The 26519-nt window shown below is 46.9% G+C and overlaps 2 protein-coding genes across 15 annotated transcripts; one reads left to right on the top strand and one right to left on the bottom strand.

Annotated features, from left to right (window-relative positions):
• Nucleotides 1–716: 716 nt before the first annotated feature.
• Nucleotides 717–18033, bottom strand: LOC137210530 (zinc finger protein 252-like). 13 transcript variants are annotated; one of them, XM_067712420.1, is made up of 6 exons: nucleotides 17831–17884; nucleotides 16171–16384; nucleotides 15228–15299; nucleotides 14734–14860; nucleotides 13942–14055; nucleotides 717–4542 (listed from the first exon to the last, which is right to left on the bottom strand). In XM_067712420.1, exons 3-6 carry the CDS (start codon nucleotides 15258–15260, stop codon nucleotides 2252–2254), a joined length of 2565 nt encoding a protein of 854 aa, XP_067568521.1. In that variant the 5' UTR covers nucleotides 15261–15299; nucleotides 16171–16384; nucleotides 17831–17884; the 3' UTR covers nucleotides 717–2251. The 13 variants fall into 13 exon arrangements, with proteins under 13 accessions (XP_067568521.1, XP_067568522.1, XP_067568523.1 ...); XM_067712421.1 differs by lacking the exon at nucleotides 17831–17884 and adding an exon at nucleotides 17524–17644; XM_067712422.1 differs by lacking the exons at nucleotides 16171–16384; nucleotides 17831–17884 and adding an exon at nucleotides 17910–18033.
• Nucleotides 17979–26116, top strand: C17H8orf33 (chromosome 17 C8orf33 homolog). 2 transcript variants are annotated; one of them, XM_067712425.1, is made up of 7 exons: nucleotides 17979–18087; nucleotides 23880–24159; nucleotides 24248–24287; nucleotides 24385–24533; nucleotides 24733–24817; nucleotides 24975–25121; nucleotides 25499–26116. In XM_067712425.1, exons 2-7 carry the CDS (start codon nucleotides 24154–24156, stop codon nucleotides 25636–25638), a joined length of 567 nt encoding a protein of 188 aa, XP_067568526.1. In that variant the 5' UTR covers nucleotides 17979–18087; nucleotides 23880–24153; the 3' UTR covers nucleotides 25639–26116. The 2 variants fall into 2 exon arrangements, with proteins under 2 accessions (XP_067568526.1, XP_067568527.1); XM_067712426.1 differs by having other exon boundaries at nucleotides 18003–18087; nucleotides 23883–24159.
• The last annotated feature ends 403 nt before the right edge of the window (nucleotides 26117–26519 follow it).

The following is a 26519-nucleotide window of genomic DNA, read 5'->3' as shown; positions in this document are numbered from 1 at the left end:
CAGACATGCCCTCTCTTTTTGGAACACGGCAATCGGGCAATGATTAGTAAAGTCACAAGCCAGAGGCTCCCAACTTTGGACCATCTTCCCATTTTCCTTCATTGATAACACATCTACAAGACCTATCCACCAAACCACATTAAGTGAAACATACAACTTCAATGGGCCAGAATTAGTCAGATGGGTCAGCCTCAGGACTGCAAGCTCCCTGCCTGGGGTGCTGGGGGTGCAGCGGGTGTGGGCCTGGGGCAGGTGCCCAGTGGGGGATCCACGACTGTGGGCGGCAGAGCCATGTGGTACCAGAGCCGCCCCCGAGCAGCCTCTCTGTGCCTCAGTCTCGTTGTGAAACAGGGCTAATAAAAGTACCTACTTCACTGAGGTGATGTGAGGATTAAATGAGAAAACCCAGGAGAAGCATTCATCACAGTGCCTCGCACACACTAAGGTAAAAAGGTAAAGGTTTGTTGACTCAGTCAGAATTTTTGTCTAGCACATGATAACCATTATTATCACAGTGTATTAATTCCAGTTTTAAAAAATGTCAAAGCTATTTGTGGTGAAGTGTGCTTAGGAGAAGTATCATTAGGAGGCAGATTTTTCAATCAGCTCCTCAAAATTCTAAAACAAGTAAAGACCAATACTACTGTTATATAGACAAGAGCCTGGAAAATAAGGTCTGAGCCATAGGTCAAGTCAACATAAGGAAAAAAGGTCAGTTAACTTCTAAGAGAAAGTTTCTTTAATAAAGCAGGAAAATAGGAATAAACTTATTATTGAAAAGGATACTATAAAGGAATAGAATGTCCAGCTATTAAGCAATTCACTGCTCCTCTTTCACTCCATTCTTACCCTGCCTTATTCATAAAGCGCCGTCCCACTGCAGCCCGTGCCAGATCCTGTTAGCCCCTTCTCAAGGGTTCACACACGGTACCAGCTTCTCATCAGACTCTCAACAGCCACTTTCAATTGCCAGATTTGTTTCTAGAACTGTCTCTCACAGACTCCTTCTGCTGAATCTCTCATATTTATAACCCTTTTTCAGCCCATTTTGATGCTACTCTTTCCTCCACAAAAACAGAAGGAAGTGCCATAGAAACTTCTGGAGAATGGGGTTCTGAGGACACTGCAGCGAACCACACGTGATGAACCAGGGGCAGCCACTCTGAAGACTGTGCTCAGGAAATCAGCTCCCAGGATGTTTAGCATCACCTCAAGCATCAGGTGGGAGGACCACAGGCACTGAGACACCACTAATACAGCTCCCAGGAGGGACAAAAGCATGTTTACAGCATGCAGACAGGGGTCCAAGGCTGACAAACAGCCTGCACGATAACCTACCCATGAAAAGGTGCTTAATGCCGTGTCCCTGCCTCACCTGGAATCCTGTCCTCTGGCAGCAGGAGGACCTGCCCTCCTCACCAGAGTCTGCTCGGTGCGAGGCCGCCCAGTGAAAGGGAACAGCTCCAACCACTCACCTTCTCTCCCTCAGAAGTGGATCTAGAATATACCAACAGAATCTGTAAGCTGTGTCCCAGGTCCCACGCGAGCCTGTGTCTACTTTATGCCTATTCCACCCCTCCAATTCACGGGTTTTTTTGTTTTCAAATTACCCTGTAGGAAACCCCAGTTTACATGAGTCACCTGACTTCCTAGCACCATCTCAACAGTTTGAATCTACACACAAGCCTCACCTCATTCCTTAACAAACTCTACTTATACTCATATGCCTTCTCACCTCTGTGGATTACCGGATGCTGAAAAGGGACAACCCCTTTGAAGTTAAAGGTATCATATCCCTCAAAATAGAACAAAAACATTTTGAAAAGGCCCTACAAACAAACAAATAAGAAAACCCCAACCCAATCACACTCGAAAGTTCAAGGATCTCAGTTACTTTTCCTGAAGCTGAAATAGATGATGAAGAGGAAAGAAAAGAAAGACAGGGGCCAAATGAAACACCTAACTGTACACTAAGGTCTGGTGCTATAAAAACATGATCTAGGAAAGTATATTTAAGTTGCATTCACTTAAAACACTCAAGCAGAGAGCCATCCTCTGGGTCTGAGGGAAGGCATGTTACCTTGGAACATTTACCACATAATTCAGCAGCCTGCCTTCAGTGAGCAGCACATTGGGAGATAGTTTAATTCCTTAAGAGCTGAATTTCCGAAAGGAAAATCATAAAGTGAGCTTTCTTATCAGTAGAACTCTCCTGCTGTAAAACTGTGAAGAATGTATCAGACAGAGTGAGTCACTCTCCACTATGAACCTTCCGGTGCTGCATGAATGCTGCCTGTGCGCCAAAGAGCTCCCCACACTCGTCACGCCGACAGGTTTGCTCTCCACCGTGGAGTCTGTGAACTTTCTCATGACTAATAAGAGATATTCTCTGGTTGTAAGTTTTCCCACATCTATTACACATGTAAGGTCGCTCTCCACTGTGGATTCTCTGATGTCGAATGAGGTGAGAGCTTTGTCGGAAGGATTTTTGACATTCAGTGCATTTATAGGGCTTCTCTCCAGTGTGAATTCTCTGGTGTTGGATAAGGGACAAGCGTGCACTGAATGATTTCTCACATTCACTGCATGTGTAGGGTTTCTCTCCAGTGTGAACCCTCTGATGCTGAATAAACTGTGAATGCTGGCTGAAGGCCTTGCCACACTCACTGCACTCATAAGGCTTCTCGCCGGTGTGAACCCTGAGATGCTGAATGAGGGAGGAGCGGACGTTGAAGGCCTTCCCACAGTCACTACACGTGTAAGGGCTCTCCCCAGTGTGAATTCTTCGATGGCGGATGAGGTGTGCGCTCTGGCTGAAAGCTTTCCCACAGTCGCCGCACTCATAGGGCTTCTCCCCATTGTGTGTCCTCTCATGCTTAATTAGGGTGGATATCTGTCCAAAGGTTTTCCCACACTTGCTACACTCATAGGGCTTCTCTCCAGTGTGACTCCTCTGGTGCTGGATTAGGTGTGAGCCCTGACTAAAGGCCTTCCCACAGCTGTGGCACTCGTAGGGCTTCTCTCCGTTGTGCACTCTCTGATGCTGGACAAGGGAGGAGAGAACACTGAAGGCTTTGTCACACTCGTTACATTCATAGGGCCTCTCGCCATTGTGTGTCCTTTGATGGTGAATGAGATTAAAACTCTGGCTGAAAGCTTTTCCACACTCATTACACTCATAGGGCTTCTCTCCAGTGTGAATTCGCTGATGCTGAGTAAGGTGTCCCTTTTGACTGAAGGTTTTCCCACACTCATTACACCCATAAGGTTTCTCTCCAGTGTGAATTCTCTGATGCTGGATGAGGGACAGGCGAGCACTGAAGGATTTCCCACACTCATTGCAGATATAAGGCTTCTCTCCAGTGTGAACGCTCTTATGTTGAATAACTTGTGAGTGCTGACTGAAGGATTTTCCACATTCATTACACCTATAGGGTTTCTCTCCAGTGTGGATTCTCTGATGAACAATAAGGGTTCGGTTCAGGCTAAAGAATTTTCCACATTCGTTACACTCATAGGGCTTTTCTCCTGTGTGAGTTTTCTGATGTTGAATGAGAGACAATCGTGCGCTGAAGGCTTTGCCGCACTCAGCACAGTCATGGGGTTTCTCTCCAGAATGGGTTCTCTTATGCTGAGTGAGGTGTGACTGTCTCCGGAAGGCTTTCCCACACTCCACACACATGTATGGCTTCTCTGCACTATGCACTCTCTGATGATGGATCAGGTTAGAGCTATGACTAAAGGCTTTTCCACACTGACTGCACTCATGGGGCTTCACCTCAGTGTGAACTTGACAATGCTGAATGTAAGACGGACATGTGCTAAGAGCTTTCTCACATTCGTTAGCCCCACAGGGTCTTTCTCCAGTGTAAGTGTTACAGTGCTGCATGGCATAGGGACGGGCATGGGAAGCTCTGCCACCTTCCTCACACCCGCAGGGCTTCTCTCCACTGTGAATTCCCGGGTGCTGAATGAGAGCTCTGCTCTGACCAAAAGCTATTCCACACACAGCACACTTTTCAAAGGCTTTTTCTGGACTGTTAATCCTCTGGTTCTCACTGAAAACTGAACTCTGCCCAGGCACTTTCACAAACACATCTGCCTGACAGGCTTGTTCTCCTACACAGAAACTTTGGAGGTTCGTGAGGTCCTTACTCGTTTGGAAGTTTTCTACACATGACACACACTGGTGGAGACTTTTCCCTGAAGACAGTCTGCAGTTTCTGACAGAACTTGCGTCTGCAGCGCAGTTTACCTCAGCTGCACTGAATTTCGGACCTCTTTCCCCCAAGGGGGTTTTCACATGTGTCACTGTCACTGGCCTGAAATTACTCTTCTGGGGGAAATCCTTCTTAAGTCCCTCCACTGCATATTTCCCCCAGCAATTATTTAGCTTTCCCTCAGTTTTAGTCATCTCTTCAAAATCAGATTCCTTGGAAATATTCCTTACAAGCTCTTCTAATTTTGTTCTCTGGGATTCCATTTCTTCAGAAATTTCCTGCTTTGGAGTCAATTCTTTTTTTTCCTTCCTAGAGACATAACCTGAAAAAAAAAAAAAAAAGAGTTACTCATGTTTTACTATGGGAAATACTTAGAGCATAAATAGAAACATTTATATGAAACAATTATCTCCTAGGTGGATTTGGATTTTCAGAATGCAAAACCAAAAATGACCTTACTGGGAAGAGAAAAGAGAAGGCGAGGAGAGAGAAGCATGCTCTCAGAGCAATGAAAGCTGGTGTGGGAAGGAAGGAGGGAAGGAAGGAGGGAGGGAAGAAACCCAAGGTGAAATGCCTCCATTTCAGATGGGCTAACCAGGCACAGATGGAGCAGGAACCTCGAGGTGTGACCTGAGGGAGAGGCGCCCTCAGAAGGTGAGGAGGGAGGACTTCCCTGGTGGTCCAGTGGTTAGGACTTCACCTTCCAATGCAGGGGGTGAGGGTTCCATCCCTGGTCAGGGAGCTCAGATCCCACATGCCTCAAACCAAAACATAAAACAGAAGCAATATTGTAACAACTTCAATAAAGACTTAAAAAAAAAAAGGTCCACATCAAAAAAAAAAAAAAAAAAGAAGGCGAGGAGGGAGATGGGGAAGTCAGTGGTGGAGGCTTGGACGGTCAGCACCTACACTGATGTCACTGCTGCACACTCTGTAAAAAAGGCATCTTCCGTGGCTTATACATAACAGGCATTCAAACATTTGTTGAAAAGTAAATGTATCACAAATGATATATAATGAATGAAGGGTATACTGAGTAACACATAATGGGAAAAATTATTTGATGTGGACAACTTGGTTTCACAGAAGTAAATCATGGAAAACAGAGAAAAATAGAAACAAAGAAGCAACCTACCCATTCAAATAGCAGGTATAGCACAAGGCAAAAAAGCCAAATGTGTACAACAGTCCACACCACATGTTCCCAATGGATAAAAGTACCTGAAAATTTGTAAAAACTGTGACACAACTGAATTCTGAGACTCAGTGAAAGGAAATGTACCAAAAACAAAACCACCCAGCCAAAAGCACTGAATCATGTGGCTACAAAGACCAGTGGAAGGACAACCTGGTGAGAACTGTGAGAGGGTAGCCTCTCAGTTTTGAGAGACTGCGAAAGCACAATGGACTCTCTCTTTTGTAAACAGTGGTTATTATTAGAGCTGTCACTTTCAGACTGTTTAGCCAGAACTGAGAGACTGAGCTGAAAATATTAACTGGGTGGGATCTAACACTGGGCTAAGTTGTCTTTGCAGAACTACGTCCAGTACTTCAAAGGGACTGATTTTTACCATTCAAGTCTGAAAGGTAAAAAGCAAACAATACTTCATTCTAGAAACCTAGGAGCAGTCTGAAGGGGCAGGTTGCGGATGGTAAAGGTCCTGAATTCCTGTGGCTTCTGTCAGGAGTATCTGAGGAGTTAAGAGTCTTCAACATCCTGGAACCAGAGTCTAAAAAGATGATCCTTGTCAAGAGGTGCTATTTCACCAGGTAGGAAACAGAATGAAGAATGTGACAAAAAAAGAGACCACAGAACAGAGTGATCTATGAGTCAAGAAGCAACATCTCCGGGACCTCCTTGGTGGTGCAGTGGTTAAGAATCTGCCTGCCGGGGCTTCCCTGGTAGCACAGTGGTTGAGAATCTGCCTGTTAATGCAGGTGACACGGGTTCAAGCCCTGGTCTGGGAGGATCCCACATGCCGCGGAACAACTAGGCCCGTGAGCCACAACTACTGAGCCTGTGCGTCTGGAGCCTGTGCTCTGCAACAAGAAAGGCTGCAATAGTGAGAGGCCCGCACACCACGATGAAGAGTGGCCCCCGCTTGCCACAACTAGAGAAAGCCCTCGCACAGAAACGAAGACCCAACACAGCAAAAATAAATAAATAAATAAACTCCTACCACCACTTATAAAGAAAAAAAAAGAATCTGCCTGCCAAGGCAGGGGACACGGGTTCGAGCCCTGGTCCAGGAAGATCCCACATGCTGCGGAGCAACTAAGCCCGTGACCCACAACTACTGAGCCTGTGCTCTAGAGCTCGCGAGCCACAGCTACTGAGCCCGCGCACCACAACTACTGAAGCCCATGCGCCTAGAGCCCGTGCTCTGCAACAAAGAGAAGCCACTGCAGTGAGAAGCCCGCGCACCGCAACGAAGAGTAGCCACCGCTCGCCTCAATTAAAGAAAGCCTGCGTGCAGCAACGAGGACCCAAAGCAGCCAAAAAAAAAAAAAAAGAAGCAACGGCTCACACCAGTTCATGCTGCTTCAGATGTCAGGCATCCTTGGTTGTCTGTTTGTATTTTAGTTTATTTTTAATTTACTTTTATTATTTTTTTAGTTCTTTTTTAAATTGAATTATAGTTGATGCCTGTTTGTATTTTAAATTGAGGCAATAAAAAGATACTTGGGAACTCTATGAATGAGGGTATTTATGAATCAGAAGGGCATTTGAATGAGATGGTGGCTATAAGTCCGGGGCACCCCCAAATGCCAAAATTTGCAAGTCTTTACCTAGGGCTATTTGGTTTTTTGAGGCAATTCCTTTGTTTTTGCCCTAGGTAGAAGATATTTTACTGCTGGGTGTTCTTTGTACAGGGTTAGAGGAAGGAGGTGGTAGGATTAGTTGTCTTCTGTATTTAGAATTTTTAGCTGGTATCTCAGGATTCAGGTTTGACCTTTTTTTTTTTTTTTTTTAAACCCTTGAAGTTTCTATGAAGAAACTTTTACTCATGAATTGTCTAGTTATCCTGAAGGATAACCCATTTAGTAAAAGTAGAATCAATCCTTGACTGTTTTATTTACTGGTTTTCAGAATAATGAACCAGGTCCCTAACATTCCTCAAAGGGGAACAATGAAAAAAAAAAAAAAAAAAAGGGGAACAATGAGTAGGGAATTTTCCCCTGAGTATCAGACCAGCCCTAACAAAGCTTAAGACCAACCCCTTAACATGGGAAGGTGATCCAATGGCATTTTATCTGTCTGCCAGGAGACTTGATCCTCTTTCAAGAATGTAACATCATATAAAGCCTCTATAATTTTTAATCTATAATAACTGATACAATTGAATATCAGAAATCATGTTTTAAAAAAAAGACTAAACGACAAGAAACCAGGGGAAAAATATACAATTGAAACAAACCCACAGGCAATTCAGATATTATCAAGAACCAGCTTAAAACAAACAAACCATGATTAGTGTATGTAAGAAAACAAAGAGATAGAGAATTCACTAGAAATCAAATGAAAACTGAAATTATGAGTTCAACAGACAAGACAGTACATTGGCAGATAGCAGGTAACAAAACAGAGGATTACGTAACTGAAAGGTGCGTTAAGTAATATCTGAAAAGTATTCAGATTGAAACACAGCAAGGAAAAAAATAGGACAGGGAATACAGAAAAGAGCATAAGAAGCAGGTGCAACAAGGTAGAAAATGTAATGTGTATATTCTCAAAATCCCAGGAGGAGAGGAGAAAAGGAATAGAAGAAATAATTTAAGAAATTTTGGCCTAGGTTTTCCCACAACTGACAAAAGTCTATAAGCTATAGATTCAGAAAGCTCGAAGAACCCTAAGTAATGTCAATGCAAAGAAGACCACACATGGGTATAACATAACCAAACTGCTGAAAACCAAAAAAAGAAATGTTAAAAGCAGCAAGAGGAAAAAGATGTATCACTTTCAAAGCAAAATAAAATCGCAGGCTGACTTTTCGACTTCAGAAGTGGAAGACGGCAGACAGAAGGACATTTTTAATGTACTGAAGAATACAACTGCCAACCTAGTATTCTACGTCCAGCAAAAATATTCTTCAAAATTGAAAGTCAGGAAATTCCACTTTGATGACAGCGTAATAAACTCCATGGATCCAAGTCACAGCAAAACAAAGCTGGCAAGAACTATTAAAACAAAACAAAAAACCCAACCCCAACTAACAACCATTTTAATGTCTCTGGAAATTGTCCTAAGAGCAAAAAGCAAATGAAAAAACGGTTTTTCAAGAAAATCTACTAAAACTTGGCAAGAGCAGCAAGAGTGTGTGGCATGTGAGCCCTAACCCACCGCACCTCCACCCGCCCAGCTCAGCATGACAGATGCTCTACTCCTCTTGGGTGGGGCCAAGAAGGGGCTCCCTCCCCCTGCAGCTCCCAGGGAAAGCTCCCCACATCTCACCAGGCTAGGCCACCAGCACCTATCATCCCCTCCAACTCCAACCTAAAGAGGTGAAATTCCTGGTGAGTGTGGTTGAGAGGGTGGGGGATCCCTTTCTGCACCCAGCCTCCTTGAGTCACAACAAACCTCCAAGACTGACTTTTAAAAATACTGCTGCCCAGATTTTACTGGATTGGACTGCTAGGGCATTTTCAAAAACAACAGAGCAATTTTCACTACTCTCATTACTTCGGAAATTCCGAGGGTTTTAGGAGCTCTGTGCCAGAAACGGGATGAGGACCAAATACATACTTCTTATTATAAATCACAATATCACAGATAGAAATGTATTGCACGTGACAAAAACAGCACAAAGGAGGTGGGTAAGAGGAAAGATACACTGGAGTAAGGAAACGACAGCAGATGTAACTTAAATGCACAGGAACAAATGAAGAGAAATGGTGAATAAGAAAGTAGATGATACAACAAACTGTATACATATATGCTGGTCTCATTTCTTCTTTTAGTTTCCACGACAGACATAAAATTATATAAAGTACTATAAGAATGTATTGTTGAATTTGTAACACACACAGATATACAACAATGCACAAAAAGGGAGGACAGGGACTTCCCTGGTGATCCAGTGGTTAAGACTGGGGGCCCAGGTTCCCTGGGTCAGGGAACTAGATCCCGCATGCTGCAACCAAGACCTGGCACAGCCAAATAAATAAATAAATATTTAAAAACAACAACAACAACAAAAAACAAAAAGGAAGGAGAGGAAATGGCGTTCTATAGGAATAACTATTCTATAGTCACTGGAATTGCTAGTATAAACCAGAAGTAGATTCTGATAAGTTAAGATGTACACGGTAAGTTCCAGAGCAACCACTAAGAAAATAACAGTATTAGGTGTGGCCACATAACTGAATTCTCAGTAGTGGAATGTGAGTAGAAGCGACATGGGCAACTTCAAGGTCACAGACAAGGTCATAGACTCCACGGCAGTGAAATGGCCTCCTCCACTCTCTCCTTCTCCCATAACCCAGTGTTAAACCTGGAGGTGAGTGTTTAGGCATGCCGCTCAAGAGGGTGGCGGAGAAACAAGACAGACGAGCTGGCCTCCTAACAAGCATGTCAAACTGAGAATCCACCAAACAGGGACGCTGTTACACGAGGGAGACAAACTTCTATCTGGTCGGGCCAATGCATCTGGGGTCCATGAAATACCGTCACCTAATGCCGAGAATGAATGTTTCTGCAATGCAAGATTTGGGGTGATGTTTTATTCTTGTCACCACACTTCTCTACAGGGATCAGTTCTGTTGTTCTACTAAAATGACACATGTTCACTGCACAAAAATAAATTATTTTTAAATACACATTCCATAGCTTTCCACCCTCCTAGGATAAGAATCAAATCCAACACAGCCTGACGTGGTCCTGTCTACTCCTCCTTGGACACCTCTGTCTCGGTTGATGTTTCTCTTCCCCTGGACACTATGGGCTCAGACATCAGACCTCTCCTGGGAGATGAACCACTTCTTAGTCCAGGTAAGGAGGAAAGACAAGATTGAAAAAAGGGTCACCAGGGGACGATGTTTAACAGATTGTGTGCCCCACAGAGGGTGGTGCATTATATGTGGAGAAACTAAGAGGGACCCTAAAAGTAAGTTTAACCGGTTATGTTTTATCAGGGAAAATCCAGGTGAGAGAAACAGAGGCCATGGTACCACCTGTTTATTTCCAGCACTTTGTTACCCCTAACTCCTTCCTGCCATCATGGGCCCATTCCCTTACATGCCCACTGTTCCCATGGTACGCACCCAAAAATCAATTCTGTTTCTAGTTATAAGTAATAAACAACTGGAAATTGGAATTAAAAAAAATACCATGTACAAAAACATGAAAAATATGAAAGAGGGCTTCCCTGGTGGTGCAGTGGTTAAGAATCCGCCTGCCAATGCAGGGTACACGGGTTTGAGCCCTGGTCTGGGAAGATCCCACATGCCGCAGAGCAACAAAGCCCGTACGCCACAACTACTGAGCCTGCGCTCCAGATCTCGTGAGCCACAACTACTGAGCCCGTGTGCCACAACTGCTGAAGCCCGTACGCCTAAAGCCTGTGCTCCGCAACAAGAGAAGCCATCCCAGTGAGAAGCCCACACACCGCAACGAAGAGTAGACCCTGCTCTTCACAACTAGAGAAAGCCCGCACGTAGCAACAAAGACCCAATGCAGCCAAAAATAAATAAATAAAATAAATAAATTTAAAAAAAGAATATATATATATATAAAACGGTACAGCAGAAATTAACACAACTTTGTAAATCACCTATACTTCAATAAAATAAATGTATAAAAAATATACGAAACACTTAGGAATAAATCTGACAAAAGACGTAAAATGCCTGTACACAGAAAAGTATAAAATACTACTGAGAAATTAAGACAAATAAATGGAGACATACATCTTGTTCATGGGTTAGAAAACAATATATGTCAATTTCCCTCAAACTGATCTATGGATTCAATGCAATCTTAACAAAAATGCTAGCAGGACTTTTTTCAGATAGCAATAAGCTGATTTTTCAATTCATATGAAAATACAAAGGATCTAGAATAGCCAAAACAACTCTGAAAATGAAGAACAAAATTGGAGGACAAATGCTACCTGATTCCAGACTTTTAATGAAGCATCCACAACAGTGTGGTGTCGGAGTATAAAGATCGACAATAGAACAACGGAAGAGAACAGAGAGCTCCAAATAACCTCACATATATATGGACAACTCTCTTTTTTTTTTTTTTGGTTGTGCTACACAGCTTGCAGGATCTCAGTTCCCCAATCAGGGATTGAACCCAGGCCACAGCAGTGAAAGTGCCAAATCCTAACCGCTAGACCATCAGGCAGCTCCCATGGACAACTGATTTTTTTGACAAAGGTAAAAAGGCAGTGCAGGTGGAGAATGGATAGTCTTTTCAACAAATGGTACTGGAACAACTGGACATTCACTTGTAAAAAATTAAACTTGGATCCATACCTCACACCAAAAATTAACTCAACATGAATCAAAACTTAAATGCAACACCCAAAAATTTTAAATTATAAAATTTTCTTTTCAAAGAAGAAAATCTTCTGGGTTAGGCAAAGATTTCTTAGATATGACACCAAAAGCACAATCCATGAAAGAACAAATTAACAAACTGGACTTCACCAAAATTTAAAACTTCTACTCTTCAAAAGACACTGTTAAGAGAATAAAAAGACAAGGCACAGAGTGAGAGAATAATCCATGCAAAGTATATATCTGATAAAGGACCTGTAAATAGAACATTCCTGTATTTAGAAAGGAACTCTTTTAAAATCAACAATAAGGAAAGAAAAACACAATTTAAAAATAGGCAAAGATCTGAGCAGACATTCACCAGTGAAGAAATCCAGAAGGAAAACAAGCACATGAAAAGATGCTCAACATCTTTAATCATTAAAAATAAGATACCACTACACATCCATCACAGTGGCTACAATTAAAAGACTGACCACACCAACTGTTGGCAAGGAAGTTGAGGAAATGGAACTCTCATCCTTGCTGGTGGGAATGTAAAATAGTACAACTGCTTTGGAAAACACTTCGGCAGTTTCCTAAAAGTTTAAATAAACACCTGCCACGTAATGCAGCCATTTTATTCCTAGGTATTTCCAAGAGAAAAGGAAATGTATGGCCAAGCAAACAAAGGTTTGTACACAAGTGTTCATGGCAGCTTTATTTGTATTAACCACAAATTGGAAACAATCTAAATGTCCATTAACAGAGAATGGATAAACAAATTGTGGTATATCCATACAACAGAATACTTATCAGAAATAAAAAAGAACTGAATTATTGACACACAACATGAATGGATTACAAAATAATTATGTGAGTCAAGAAAAGCCAGGCAAAAAAAAAAAAAAATACATGCTCCATGATGTCAATTATGTAAAACTCTAGAAAATGTAATCTATAGTGACAGTAAGAAGATCAGTAATTGCTTCAGGATAGAGGTGGGAAGCGGTGAGAGGGAGGGATTACAAAGAGACATGAGAAAACTTTTGGGGGTAATGAATATGTTTGCTATCTCTACCATAGTGGACAGTTTCACAGGTGCATACATATGCAAAAATGTTACCAAATTGTACATTTAAAAATGTACAGCAGGAACTTCCTTGGTGGCGCAGTGGTTAAGAATCTGCTTGCCAATGCAGGGGACAGAGGTTCGATCCCTCGTCCAGGAAGATCCCATGCTGTGGAGCAACTGAGCCCGCGTGCCACAACTACTGAAGCCCGTGCACCTAGAGGCTGTGCTCCACAACAAGAGAAGCCACTGCAACGAGAAGCCTGTGCACTGCGACGAAGAGTAGTCCCTGTTCGCTGCAACTAGAGAAAGCCCGCTCGCAGCAATGAAGACCAGAAGCAGCCAAAAATAAATAAGATACATTTATTTTTTAAAAAGTTTAAAAAATATGCATAGCATATTATATGCTATGCCTTACCTTTAAAAAGCTGTTTTTAAAAAGAAAAAAAAAGGCGTGTGGTAGGGAGCCAGTCCACCTGAGATCCAACTCACCTCTGTCCCCGGCTGGCTGTGTGACCTCGGGCTAGCAACTGAACCTCTCTGTGCCTCATTTTCCTGAGCACCAACTCTGCAGGGATGCTGGAGGGTTTTGTAAGTTCACTGTGCCAGCACAGTGCTAGGAATGCACAACAGGCCAGGCAATGTTAGTTGCCATGCAGCAAAGAGCACAGGAACTCTGCTCTGCTTACTATGTACATGCCCAAATCCTTCGCCACACAAGAAGCAGCCCTAAGTCACGCGTTTCTCCGAAGCCCAGAATCAGCCTGGGAACTCTGAGTGAACAGCAGGGGTGAGAGTCTGGGCAGGATGGCAAGCCTCCAGGTGGACCCTCCAAGTGGTGTCTCCAGCAGCCAAGGCAGAGCTGGCCAGCAAGGCCTGAGGACTGGGTGACATGGAAACGACTGAGAGGCAGCCAGGGTAGGGAGGCAGCTGCTAGGGAGACACCCGAGCTCTTTGCAGGAACTGAAAGAGCATCTTCTAGGGTAAGGTAAACATGACCCCATTCAGGGGCACAGAATAGGGGCCATTAATAGCAAAAAAGAGAAAAGAAGAGAAAGAAGGTGGAGAAGGAAAGCAAAGCTCTGGTGGTGACGCAATTTGGCCTGGTGAAGTGGTGGCACCTGCCAGCAGGGGCACGAGAACGTGGGGGTGTTCCTGCAGACTCACCTGCACGCCTGCGTCTCCGAATCCAGCTCCCCTCAATTCTTGGTGAGTGTGGGGTCCATGGCTCTTCCCCCTGCTCCAGCTTGGAGATGACATCAGGTTTGGAACCTTGAAGTCCTGCTCCAGAGAAAGAAAGCAAGATTGACAACTCATCCAGGTCCAGGGCAGGATGGCCCCGTGGGCAGCGTCTGTGTGCTGTCACGACCTTGCCTGCCACCTGGTCTCCAAAGCATGGACACAGAAGTAGGCCTCTGTCCCAGCTGAAGAAAAGTCAAACCCAGCTCTTCTGGGGGTCACAGTTAAGGGACAGACTTGGGGCCTGAACACATCATGGCAGAAGACTCATGGTAGAGGAGGTGTTGATGTACAGCAGACTAAGTATAAGGCAGGTGTAAAGCAGGGCTCTGAAGCTAAATGGATGCAAATCCCAGATCTGCCCTGACAGCCTGTGTGAACTTAATGAAGTGATATTTGTCAGCCTCAGGTTCACCTATAAACTATGTATCCTACCACCAACCTCGAAGATGCATGAAGATTAGCTGAGGGGATATGAATATACTTGGCGTTCAATGAATAATGTTCTCCTCCCATACTTCCTACAAAGAACTTGGGGGAGTCCCTGGCACCACCTGTCCCCTCCTCTGCCCAGACCAGGCCTGCCTGGGCCCAGGGTCACAAATGCCCCATGTCTGGGCTCAGGGGGTGAGAAGTCTCTGAGCCTGGAGCCCAGCCCCAGTTCCCAGAGCCATTCATGGAGCAGGAAGCCCAGAGCTGAGCTCCTGGGAAGAGCCTCACCCAGCGAGACCAGGTTCCCATAGGTTTCCAGCATCACATCCCTGTAGAGCCTCTTCTGAGCAGGGCCCAGATGGCCCCACTCCTCTTCGGAAAGGAGCACGGCCACTTCCTCGAAGGAAACTAAGACCTGGAATGACAAGATCTTGTTGCAACCCCAGGATGGGCCTGGGGGTAGGGAGGCACTAGGCTCAGGATGGGCAAAACCCCTCTGAGCACATGCATCAGACTGCCTTCCCCACAAGAGCGGGCTCTTTGGGGCAGACACCATTCTGCCTCGTGTTTACCTGCCCATTCCTTGCCCTCCTCTGTGTCCAGTCCAGGGGTGAGATGATACAGTCCAGAGTGCATTTCAGGGACTTGAACCCAAGGGTTGAGGACATCAATGAAGACAGGGAGCCAACTACCCTGAGACCAGTGCCTCAGAGGGAACCGTGGAGACTCCAGCCAGGAAAGGGCTGAGGCCACACTGAGGCGTCTCCACGAAGACCACTCACCTGGGGCCCAGGAAAAAGCTGCCTGTGGGCCATCACTGGGTCTCCAAGCTTGTCCCGAGGAGGCAGGCAGAGCTGTAGCAAAAGGGAAGAGTGTGATGGAGCCTGACCCGCCTTCTGCTCCCCAAAGCAACTTGAGACTTCCGCGCCTGTACCTCAAGAGGTCTGTGGCAGCAGAGACCCAGTTGTAGGCTACTTGAAATCCCCAGGAAGGAACAATGGTCTCAGCACCCAGTGGCCTGAGACTATATATTCCCTTGCCCCCCCAGGAAGCCTCCCCAGCAGCCCGTAGTACGACAGCATAACAAGGCCACACGCGAAAGCCAGGTCCCCGGCGGTGCACCTGACAAGGGGAGACTACGGTCTGCATCTCAGGCCCACCCAGGAGAATCCTGGGCAGCGGGCAAACAGCTGAGGACAAGAAGAACAAGCTCCTACTCTACAGCAGTGCACAAGCCGTAGGGAAGTTGACAGACATGATGCTTGTGTCAGGGGATAAGGAAGAGAAACAACACGCAGCATGAGGGCAGCAACTGTTGGGAGGAGATATTTTACGAAAGGCAGCCAGGGAAGGCACCTCTGATAAAGTAACATCAAAACAGATATGGATGGAGTGAGGGCCGGCACTAAGTAGGTATCAGGGGAGATACATCCTGGGCAGGGGGAGGCGCAAGTGCAAAGGTTGCAAGGTGCAAGCATACTTGACGTGTTCAAGGAAGGGCAAGGAGACCAGAGGGGCTGAAGCAGAGTAGGGGAGGGCAAGACAGAGTGGGGTGGGGTAACTTTTGGGCTACAGGACTTAGGCTTTTATTCTGAATGAGATTAGGAGCATCTGGAAGGTCTGGGCAGAGTGATATGACTTGACATGTGGCTGCTCCGGCTGCTGCTTTGAAAATGGACTAGGGGGCAGGGAGGAGGGTGTAAGGGTAGAAGCAGGAAAACCAACCGGAAGGTCCCAGCAATAACACAGCTAGAGACGATAGTGTCTTGGACCAGATGGTGGTAGCAGGTGATAAGCAGTCAGATTGCAGATATCTTTCAAAGGTACAGTCAACAGGATTTGCTGACAAATTAGATGTGGGATGAAACACCAAGATGTTTGGCCCAAACACCTGAGATGAGGAAATCTCCAATTACCCAGGAAGACCGTAGAAGTATATCTGAAGGATAAAAATTAAAAGTTGTCTTGTACATGTTATGTTCAAGATGCCTATCAGACCTACAAGTGGAGAATGAGGGCATTTCGATCCACAAGTCCAAATTTCAGGAGGCTGAAGCTGGCTGGGTATACACTGGTAACTGTCAGCATACATATGACATTTAGAACCACAGATCTGGTGATAATTTAGGGTGACAGGTGACACGGGGTGTCACTCCCATGAAAACCTTTCCAACTGGCCTCTGACACACAGTCAGCCTCTGCCCCCACAGCCTGCTCCATGCAAACAGACCCCTTAATTCAGGTAGAAATGTGCCCACTTTCCTTGGCCCCAGCTACTTTGGCCCTAGGCCCATCTTCTGGTCAACAAGATGTTAAGGGAAGTTTTCAAAAAGGCTTCTAGAAAAGGCTTTTCCTCCCTGATGATAAAAAAGAAACAGGGAGAAACACTTCTGTCTAGTGTGACCATGAGGGTAAAACCCAGGGAACCTCAGAGACACAACCCAGAACAAACCCTGCCTGCCCCACCTTCGTCACTTAAGCCTCTGTTGGGCTCTAACTGACAGCTGAACCCAAGCTTATTAATGCCCAGTTCATTTCTCTTGGGCCATCCCAGAATCTCCTCCTCAGGCCACCCAGGCCAGAGGCAGCCTCTCGGTCCTCAGCCAGGGCTTGCCTTTGACAGGTCCCTGGTGCTCACGCCCTTTGTGTGCTGTGCACAAGTGGTCCTTCCAAATGCACTCTGCCTCCCCTTTCAGCCTCATGTGGGAGGCACGTAACACTCCTGTTAGAAGCATAGGCCCTGGGCTCCACCAGACTGAGTTCCAATCTCAGATACACCACCTCCTAACGAAGGGTCTCGAGTAAGTGACGTGTTTCTCCACAGACCATAAAATGAGAACATCACCACTTACCTTAAGTGACTATTTTGAGTTAAGTGAGAAAAATGTATAAAGTGCTTCGCATAGTGTTCGCAAACCACAAACAAAACCCAGTAAATCTTAATCATCACCAAGGCAGTGTGTACTGGGCGCCCACCGAGCGAATGAATGGGCCCTGGGATTGTTCAGCGCCGGGATGTGCACCAACGTCCCCCCTCGCTGCACAGCCTTCGCGACTTCATCCTTTCACCGAACCTACCCCTAATGAGTGAAAGGTACTCTCTCTCATCTGAGAAAAAGCACAGGTTCGGTGCATCCCCAGACCGTGCCTAAACTTCGCCTCCTCCGTGAAGCCTGGCTCTTGCCCGCCGCCCCGCCTCCGCGCCGGGGTAGCCCGGACCCCACCCCCGCGCGGGTTTCCGCCCGGGCCGCCCCTCAGGCCACACGAGCAGGCGCTCCCCCGGCTCGGCCAGCCCCGCGCCGTCCCGCCTGTCGCAGCGGCGCAGGCACCTCCGCGCGAGGGGAGGCCAGGACTCCCTCGGCCCCGCCGAGAAAGGTAGACGTACCCCACACACCATGCCGGCGAGGGTTAACCCGCCAGACCGGAAACGCCCGCTAGGAACTTCCGCCCCGCCGCCAGCTTACCGGCCAATCAGATCCTAGGGTTCTGTCGGGTCGCTCTAGGCGGCTCAGAGGACTCTATGCCACTGGCCCCACTTGTCTTGGGAGAGGCTTTAGAAGTTCGTCAGAGAGTTAGGAAGTGACGCAAGAAACTGGGATCTACCCAGAGAAGGGAAAAGGATCAGAGAGGGAATAAGTGAAGGTAAAATAAAATCTTTTACTTGTCTTACTCCTAAGCAAAATAAAAGGTCATTGTTTTTCAGAGTAATATTGAATATTAGTGACAGTGTATTGGGTAACTGTCGCACGTGTAAGGTGAGTGGCAGCGGTGTCCTAGGGACGGAAGAGAGGAATCGGGACACTGGGTTACAAGTACCTGTGCTACCCGTGAGGCGGTGTAGTGTTATTTGAAGGTGGACTTACATTAGTCCTAATATATATTGCAAACTTCTAAGACAACCATTAAAATTTTTTTGAAGTATAATTGATATGCTAAATAGGAGGAAAAAAATCTAATCAGATAAAATGCTCAATTAAACCGGAGAAGGCAGGAGAAGAGGGAAAGATTTTTTAAAAGAAACAAGTGTAATGAATAAAAAACAGTAACAACCATATTAATACTCACTTTAAAAGTGAATGGTCTAGGCCTTCCCTGGTGGAGACCGCCTGCCAATGCAGGGGACGTGGGTTCACGCCCTGGTCTGGGACGATCCCACATGCCGCGGAGCGACTGGGCTGGTGAGCCACGATTACTGAGCCTGTGCGTCTGGAGCCTGTGCTCCGCAAAAAGAGAGGCCGCGGTAGTGAGAGGCCCGCGCACCGCGAAGAAGAGTGGTCCCCGTTTGCCACAACTAAAGAAAGCCCTCGCACAGAAACGAAGACCCAACACAGCCATAAATAAATAAATTTAAAAAGTGAATGGTCTAGATACACCAATTAAAAGACTGAACTGTCAAAGCAGGTAAAAAAAATAAGACTTATAACATTTAATTATATATTGTCCATAAGAAGCCCATTTTAAACACGAAGACACAGATAGATTAAAAATAAAGGGAGGAGAAAGGCATACCATGCTAACACTAATGGAAAGAAAGTTGGAGTATCTATATCGATTTCAGACAAAGCTGACTTAAGAGCTAGTAAAATTATCAGGGACAAAAAGGGGTATTAAATATGATAAAGGGATCAAGTCTATAAGAAAACACAAGGATCCTTACCGTGTATGCACCTAACAACAGAACATCAAAATACATGAGACAAAAACTGATAGCACAGCACATTTTTCCAACAGCATTTGTTCACTTCATGTCTTGGTATCATATTTTTGTAAATTTTGCAATATTTCACACCTATCATTATTATATTTGTTATGGTGATCTGCAATCAATGATATTTGATGTTTTGACTATGACTTGCTGAAGACTCATATGATGGTTGGCAATTTTTTTTTTTTTTTTTTCTGTACGCGGGCCTCTCACTGTTGTGGCCTCTCCCGTTGCAGAGCTCCAGACGTGCAGGCTCAGCGGCCATGGCTCACAGGCCCAGCCGCTCCGTGGCATGTGGGATCCTCCCGGACCGGGGCATGAACCCGTGTCCCCTGCATCGGCAGGCGGACTCTCAACCACTGCGCCACCAGGGAAGCCCAATGGTTGGCATTTTTTAGCAATATTTTTTATTAACGTATGTACATTGTTTTTTAGACATAATGCTATTGCACACTTAACAGACTATATTGCAGTGTAAACATACTTTTATATTCACTGGAAAACCAAAAAAAATTCGTGTGACTTTTATTGCAACATCCATTTTATTGCAGTAGTCTGGAACCGAACGTGCCGTATCTCTGAGGTGTGCCTGTATATTAACTGCCACACTTTTTGTATTTTTATGCTTTTTCTTGGGGATTTCACTGTTTAAAATGGCCCTCAAGCATAGTGCTGAAGTGCTGTCTAATGTCCCTAAGTGCAAGAGGGCTGTGATGTGATGCCTTTATAGAGGAAGCGTGCTAGATGAACTTCATTCAGCACAAGTCATAGTGCTGTTGGCTGAGTTCAGTGTTTATGAATCAACAGTGTATATTAAGTAAGGTGTCTTTAAGGAGAAACACACATAAAACAAGGTTATGTGTTGATTGGTTGATGAAAATGTCGTGACCAGAGGCTCCAAGGAAGCTAACTCTATTTCCCCTAGGAGCAACGGTTTGTTATTCCCTAATTCAGTGTTCTCAGCTACGTTAGAGAACTACCATGGATGATGAGAATTGGCTGTATGTAAATATTTATATTTGCACATATGAAATTTATAGTATATTTTCTAAACAGGCCAGGGGAGTAGGCCAAGGAAAGAGTGTGTCAGTGGAGACTACTGTGTCTCAAGAGACAGAAAGCAGCCATGATGGTTGAGATTGAAACGTTAGGCATGATTCCTGCAGTGGCTGTGGAGGTGCAGACAGCCAGGCACAGCTAGATGAAGACTTGCTGTTCATTTTATGAGCCTTTATTACATGCCAGGGTGGGAGGCAATGTAGAGGAGATTTGGGGACTTAGAGACATGGAGGACTAGATCGTCTATGCTTTCCTCTCTAGAGCTCTTCAAGGACCTACTGTCTGAGTCTGGGGGTTTGAACAGGTGCTAGTACTGTCAGGGAAGAAAAATGAGGTGGCTGGCTGGGCAGAGGGCCGTGGGGGCTGCAGGGGCCTGTAAGGAGAGGTGGGGGGTGAGGCTCGGAAGGCTGGCAGATCAGCAGGGCCAGAGCAGAGTGAGGTCTGGAAATAGTTGCCTCTGTATGACTTATGGGGCAGGTGCTGGCTGGAAGTAAGGAGCTTGGACTTTATGCTAGAGGAAATAGAAGATTTCTAGGCAGGAGAGCAACACAGTTTCTGTTTTAGAAAGACCACTCTCACCACAGGGTGGTTCAAAAAAGACAGGAGAGAGTGAAAGTGCAGGCAGAGAGATGAGTGAGGACTCGATTGCAGTTCAGGCCAGAGATGGTGTGTGTTGGGGGGTGGGGGTGGGTAGGGTGGAGATTACTTAGGAGATAAACTGATTGGGTTCAGTGGCTGACTGGGAATAGAGGCTGTGCAAGGGGAAGCATCTGGTGTGAGGCCTGTGCTCAGGCACGCATGTCTGGGCTGAGAAGGCTTCTTCTGTAGGAAGCAGTTTTGGGCCAAGTCATAGAGGGATTTCACAGCCAAAGGAGGCAGGGAGAGGCCCCTTAGGGTCTGGAGTCCACTCACCACCAAAACCTGAGTCTCCCAGGACTGAAATACATCCTAACTGTGGTTGTTTTAAAATATGTCTAAAAAGTCTTTGGTCTTCCTCCAAGAGGTGAAGCAGCCTCAAAGAGAGCCTGAGCTAGAACCAACCAGCTATGCTTTTGCTAGGTTCCTGACCCTCAGAAACTATGAGATAAAGAATGTTTGTTGTTTTCAATCTGATAAGTTTTGTGGTAATTTGTTACACCTCAGTAAATAGCTAATATATTAGCTATTTGGGTTGGCCAGAAAGTTCGTTTGCTTTTTTCTGTAAGATGGCTATAGTAGTGCTTAGTTGTCTTTAACTTCATTCGAAACAATTTTGTTAGATTGTATTGCAACAGCAGTCATATCAGCATACACTTAAAAAAAGTATCAAAATTGGTGAATTTTTGTGTAGCCATTTTATTTTACTTAAAAAAATGTTTTTTTAATAAATTTATTTAGGGGCTTCCCTGGTGGTGCAGTGGTTGAGAGTCCGCCTGCTGATGCAGGGGACACGGGTTCGCGTCCTGGTCCGGGAGGATCCCACATGCTGCGGAGCGGCTGGGCCTGTGAGCCATGGCCGCTGAGCCTGCGGGTCCGGAGCCTGTGCTCCGCAACAGGAGAGGCCACAACAGTGAGAGGCCTGCGTACCGTAAAAAAAATAAAAAAATAAATAAAATAAAAAATAAATTTATTTTTTTAGGGTTTTTTTTGGCTGTGTTGGGTCTTCATTGCTGTGCATGGGCCTTCTCTAGTTGCGGCAAGCGGGAGCTACTCTTTGTTGTGGTGCATGGGCTTCTAATTGCGGTGGCTTCTCTTGTAGTGGAGCACGGGCTCTAGGTGACTGGGCTTCAGTAGCTGTGGCACACAGGCTCAGTAGTTGTGGTGCACAGGATTAGTTGCTCTGCGGCATGTGGGATCTTCCTGGACCAGGTCTCGAACCCGTGTCCCCTGCACTGGCCGGCGGATTCTTAACGACTGAGCCACCAGGGACGTCCCTGTGTAGCCATTTTAATATTGGAGAAGAAAGAAAACCCCCAACATTTTCAGCATATTATGCTTTGTTATTTCAAGAAAGGTAAAAACGCAACTGAAACACACACAAAAAATTGTGCAGTGTATGGAGAACGTGCTGTGATGGATCGAACGTGTCCAAAGTGGTTTGCGAAGTTTTGTGCTGGAGATTTCTTGCTGGACGATGTTCCATGGTTGGGTAGACCAGTTGAAGTTGATAGCGATCAAACAGAGAACATTAATTGAGAGCAATCAACGTTATACCACACGGGAGAGAGCCGACATACTCAAAATATCCAAATCAAGCGTTGAAAATCATTGGCACCAGCTTGGTTCTGTTCATCGCTTTGATGTTTGGCTTCCACAAGAAGTTACACCGGAAAAGCCTTCTTGACCGTATTTCTGCATGTGATTCTCTACTTGAACATAATGAAAACGTTCCATTTTTAAAACAAATTGTGATGGGTGATGCAACGTGGATACTGTACAATAATGTGGAACGGAAGAGGTCGTGGGGCAAGTGAAATGAACCACCACCAACCACACTGAAGGCCAGGCTTCATCTAAAGAAGGTGATGTTGTGTATATGGTGGGATTAGAAGGGAGTCCTCTATTATGAGCTCCTTCTGGAAAATCGAACGAGTAATTCCAACAAGTACTGCTCCCAATTAGACCAAATGAAAGCAGCACTCATCGAAAAGCGTCTGGAATTAGTCAACAGAAAACACATAATCTTCTATCAGGATACCACAAGACTGCATGTTTCTTTGATGACCAGGCAAAAACTGTTCCAGCTTGGCTGGGAAGTTCTGATTCATCCGCCATATTCACCAGTCATTGCACCTTTGGATTTCCATTCAGTCTTTACAAAATTCTCTTAATGGAAAAAATTTCCATTCCCCAGAAGACTGTAAAAGGCACCTGGAACAGTTCTTTGCTCAAAAAGATAAGAATTTTGGGGAAGACGGAATTATGAAGTTGCCTGAAAAATGGCAGGAGGTAGTGGAACAAAACGGTGAATACGTTGGTCAATAAAGTTCTTGGTGAAGATGAAAAATATGTCTTTTGTTTTTACTTAAAAACCTAAGGAACTTTTTCACCAACCCGGGACTAACTACTGGGATGACCAAACTCTACCTTCTGAGACCTCCCGTCCCCTCGCCTCAGGAAACAATGCCGATTTCACTGACAGGAATCATCGGACAGCAGCACCTCAGACTCCTGTCCTCTCAAGCAGCACCACGGCACCCGGGTCCTCCTGACGCCTGTGATATGGGGCCAGGAGCGGCGCGTGGTGGGGGGGCGGCCCTGGGCAGGGAGCGCAGAAGGGCAGGTAGATGGTGCCCACGTCGGGACGCCAGCAGGTGCGCGGGGTCTTCCTGTTTCTGAATCCCCTCCAGGTCCTCCCCTCCCCTACCCCAGCCCCTCTGGGCCCTCACCACACAGCAGCATCTGGGTAAGGCCGCGTCACTCCTCGGATGGATGAACGTCCCCCAGTGCTTCCACTGCGCTTACAACAGAAGCCGCCTCCCGCTGCGGTCCAGGGCCCTGCAACTCCCCCACCTCGCCTTGCACCTCGGCCCCGCCCTCCTTTCCGCTGCCGGACCAGCCCCTCCAGGACTGCTGCTCCTCGCAGGACTTTGCTGACCACTCGGCGCCCCGTTGGGGCAGCTGTTATTCACAGCGCCGCTCTGGGTGACAGCTTTTCATGTCTGTTTACCTGCTTTTCCCTCCCCACTAGCAGGTGAGCTTTAAGGGCACACCTTAGGCGTAGTCCTTTGATCCAGAGCAGTACCTGCAACGTTGTCAGTGTTGGGGAGGGTCTCCTGCAGACCGCGCTCCGAACGGCCGGGGCCCCGCCCACCGCGCCCCGCCCACCGCGCTCCGAAAGGCCCGGGCCCGCCCAACGCGCTGCCAGCGCCCCGCGGAACTCTGCTACGCAGACGTGTTTCGCGGGGAGCGAATTCGGCGTCGGTCCTGAAGCCCTCCTCAGGGTCTGGCTGCGGCTGCAGCGCATGGCGGTGAGTGCTACGGTGAGGGCGCACCGGTGTCGGGGCCTTGGGCCCTTGGTGGCTCCTCGTGACCTTTGTACTGTCCCGCTTTCTCCAGGCTCCAGGACATCCTGCTCGGGAGACATCGGCAGCCCCAGGTACTGCCCGCGCACCCCGCAGCCCCCGGTTCCCCCCGCCGCTTCCCGGCGCCCCGAGTCCTTCCACTGTAAGGCCCTATCAAGTCTGTCTGCTTAGGGCACCCTACGTGCAGTGACGCTGCCTCCAGGGCCAAGAAACAAAAGAAGAAGAAGAAAACCCGGAATGGGGCCTCTGCGGCGAATGGAGGCGGGAAAGCCACAGAATCGCCGGCCTCAGAGGAAGCCCCCCTAAGTGCGGAGGCCCAGGCAAGGGCGGGCCTTAGTCGGGAAGGGTGGAGCCTCGGGGTGCATTCTGGGTGGGAATCCGCCGGTGGGTGTAGTCTCGGATTTGCGGACTTAAAGCGGGGAAAGGATGAGACGGGGAGTTTTGTGTTCCTGTGGGATGGGGCTGGAGGCCGCGGGGTCCAGGTACCCTCTCACAGCCACTATCCCCGATCCACCACAGGCGGAGCAGCTGGCCCGGGAACTGGCCTGGTGCGTGGAAAAGCTGGAGCTGGGGCTGAAGATGCAGAGACCCACCCCTAAGCAGAGTGAGGGGCCTGTCTGTAGAGTTGCGGGGGGCGGGGGCGGGTGAACCGTGACAGTCCTGTGGCCTGCAGGTGCTCCCAAGGGATGGAATCGTTACCTTTGCGGTAGGACAGTTGGAGGTGAGGATAGAGAAGGTTACTAGTCTGTTTTCATTTGCAGAAGAGCAAGCTCTTGGGGCAATCCGAACCCTGCGCAGCCGAAGAACCCCCCTGCCCCGGAAGAGGCAGCTGATGCACTCCTTGTTCGGGGACTACAGGGCTCAGATGGAAGCCGAGTGGTGCGTGGCCCTGCGGGCTCTCAGAACTGGTGAGGACCTGGGAACTGGTTGGTGCACACCTGCCTAGTTCAAGGGGGCGGGGAGGAAGAGCCTGGGCAGTGGAAGGAGGAAGCCCAGAGCAGTAGGGCTGGCGGGGGTAGAAGATGGCTCAGGAAAGCGTCAGGGAGCAGGGAGAGAGAAAGCCTGGATCTCAGGAACACAGAACTTGGGCTTGGACCAGGGAGGCAGGGGCAGGAGAGTTAGTGAATCTCTCTGTGATTCTCAAGGGGGTGTGATGATAGTGTGATACCTTATAATTTTGAGAAGTAAGTCAGTTAATTTTTACAATGGGGATAGAGTTGTATGGGCACAGTTAGCATTAGCCATTATCATTCAATTCTGATACAGTCTCTCCCCTCCCTTACAGCTGCCCACTCAGTCCAGGTGCAGCCTGTAGGTGAGGCCGCCAGAAAGAAGAGCCAAAGGGTCTGCAGGCCTCGTCTAACAGGGAGAGCCAAGGACACCCGAGACACTCCTGATGAAGAGTTTAGGTTCAATTTCTTTTAGCCTCTTCCCCATTCTGGAACGATTCTCCTCTGCAGTTGGTGCAGGGGTTTGTCTTGAGTGCAGAGCTTTCCAGGAATGCTCTGTCAGACAGATGTGGGGTTGCTCTGTCCCTGGCTGGTCAGTGAATCTGGTGCCATGGCTGTTGGGAAGATGCAAGACCTGCATGTTGGGTACTGACCTGACTGTCAGACAAGCCCAGGACCCCGTTTATAGGTTTTCAGCTGAAATGTCTCTCCTGCCAGAAGAGGGCGGTCCATTCAGAAGTTTCTACAGTAAACTGAAGTGAGTGTTTAGCATGTTGTAGAAGGACTCTTTTAACAGGCTTAGGAGCAGACTAAGTAGATGTTGGTAATAAGGATTAGTAGGGAAGCAACATAGTTATGCACTGGTGCTCACTTATGGGAGGATGTTCTGTCAGGTGGTGTAGAGCTCCATGCCATTGTGTCTCATTGCCATAATAAAAGTATTCCTCACAAAAGTGGAAGAGTGAAAGCGTGTGTTAACTGTCTATATAGATGAGATGGTGTGTGGCACTGCTGGGTCCAGGCTCTCACCCCAGTGCTTGGTCTTTTGTCGTATTGCCTTCATTCCTGAGCAGGTAGCATCCTTGGGGAGGCATCGTAGCCCCCAGCAGCCCAGGCTTTGTTCTGAGGAGCAGATAGCTTCCTGCCCTAAGAATCCCAGCCAGACACCAGCATTGAGCCTCAGTGGACAAGCTCTGATGTCAGCTGCTCCAGGTGATAGTCCCAGGCCTTCTGCATTAAGTTGGGTTTTCAGGGGGGCTTAATCCTCTTCAGTGGTTGTGGTACCATCTTTGGTGGTGTCTCCCAAACTTGCAGACTAGACTAGATAGATACCTGGAGCCCACCTGCCTACTCAAC

The sequence above is a fragment of the Pseudorca crassidens genome, chromosome 17 (genome assembly GCF_039906515.1).
Source record: "Pseudorca crassidens isolate mPseCra1 chromosome 17, mPseCra1.hap1, whole genome shotgun sequence".
NCBI lineage: Eukaryota > Metazoa > Chordata > Mammalia > Artiodactyla > Delphinidae > Pseudorca > Pseudorca crassidens.
Note: the sequence above shows the minus strand (reverse complement) of the source record. Positions and strands in the feature narration are given on the sequence as shown.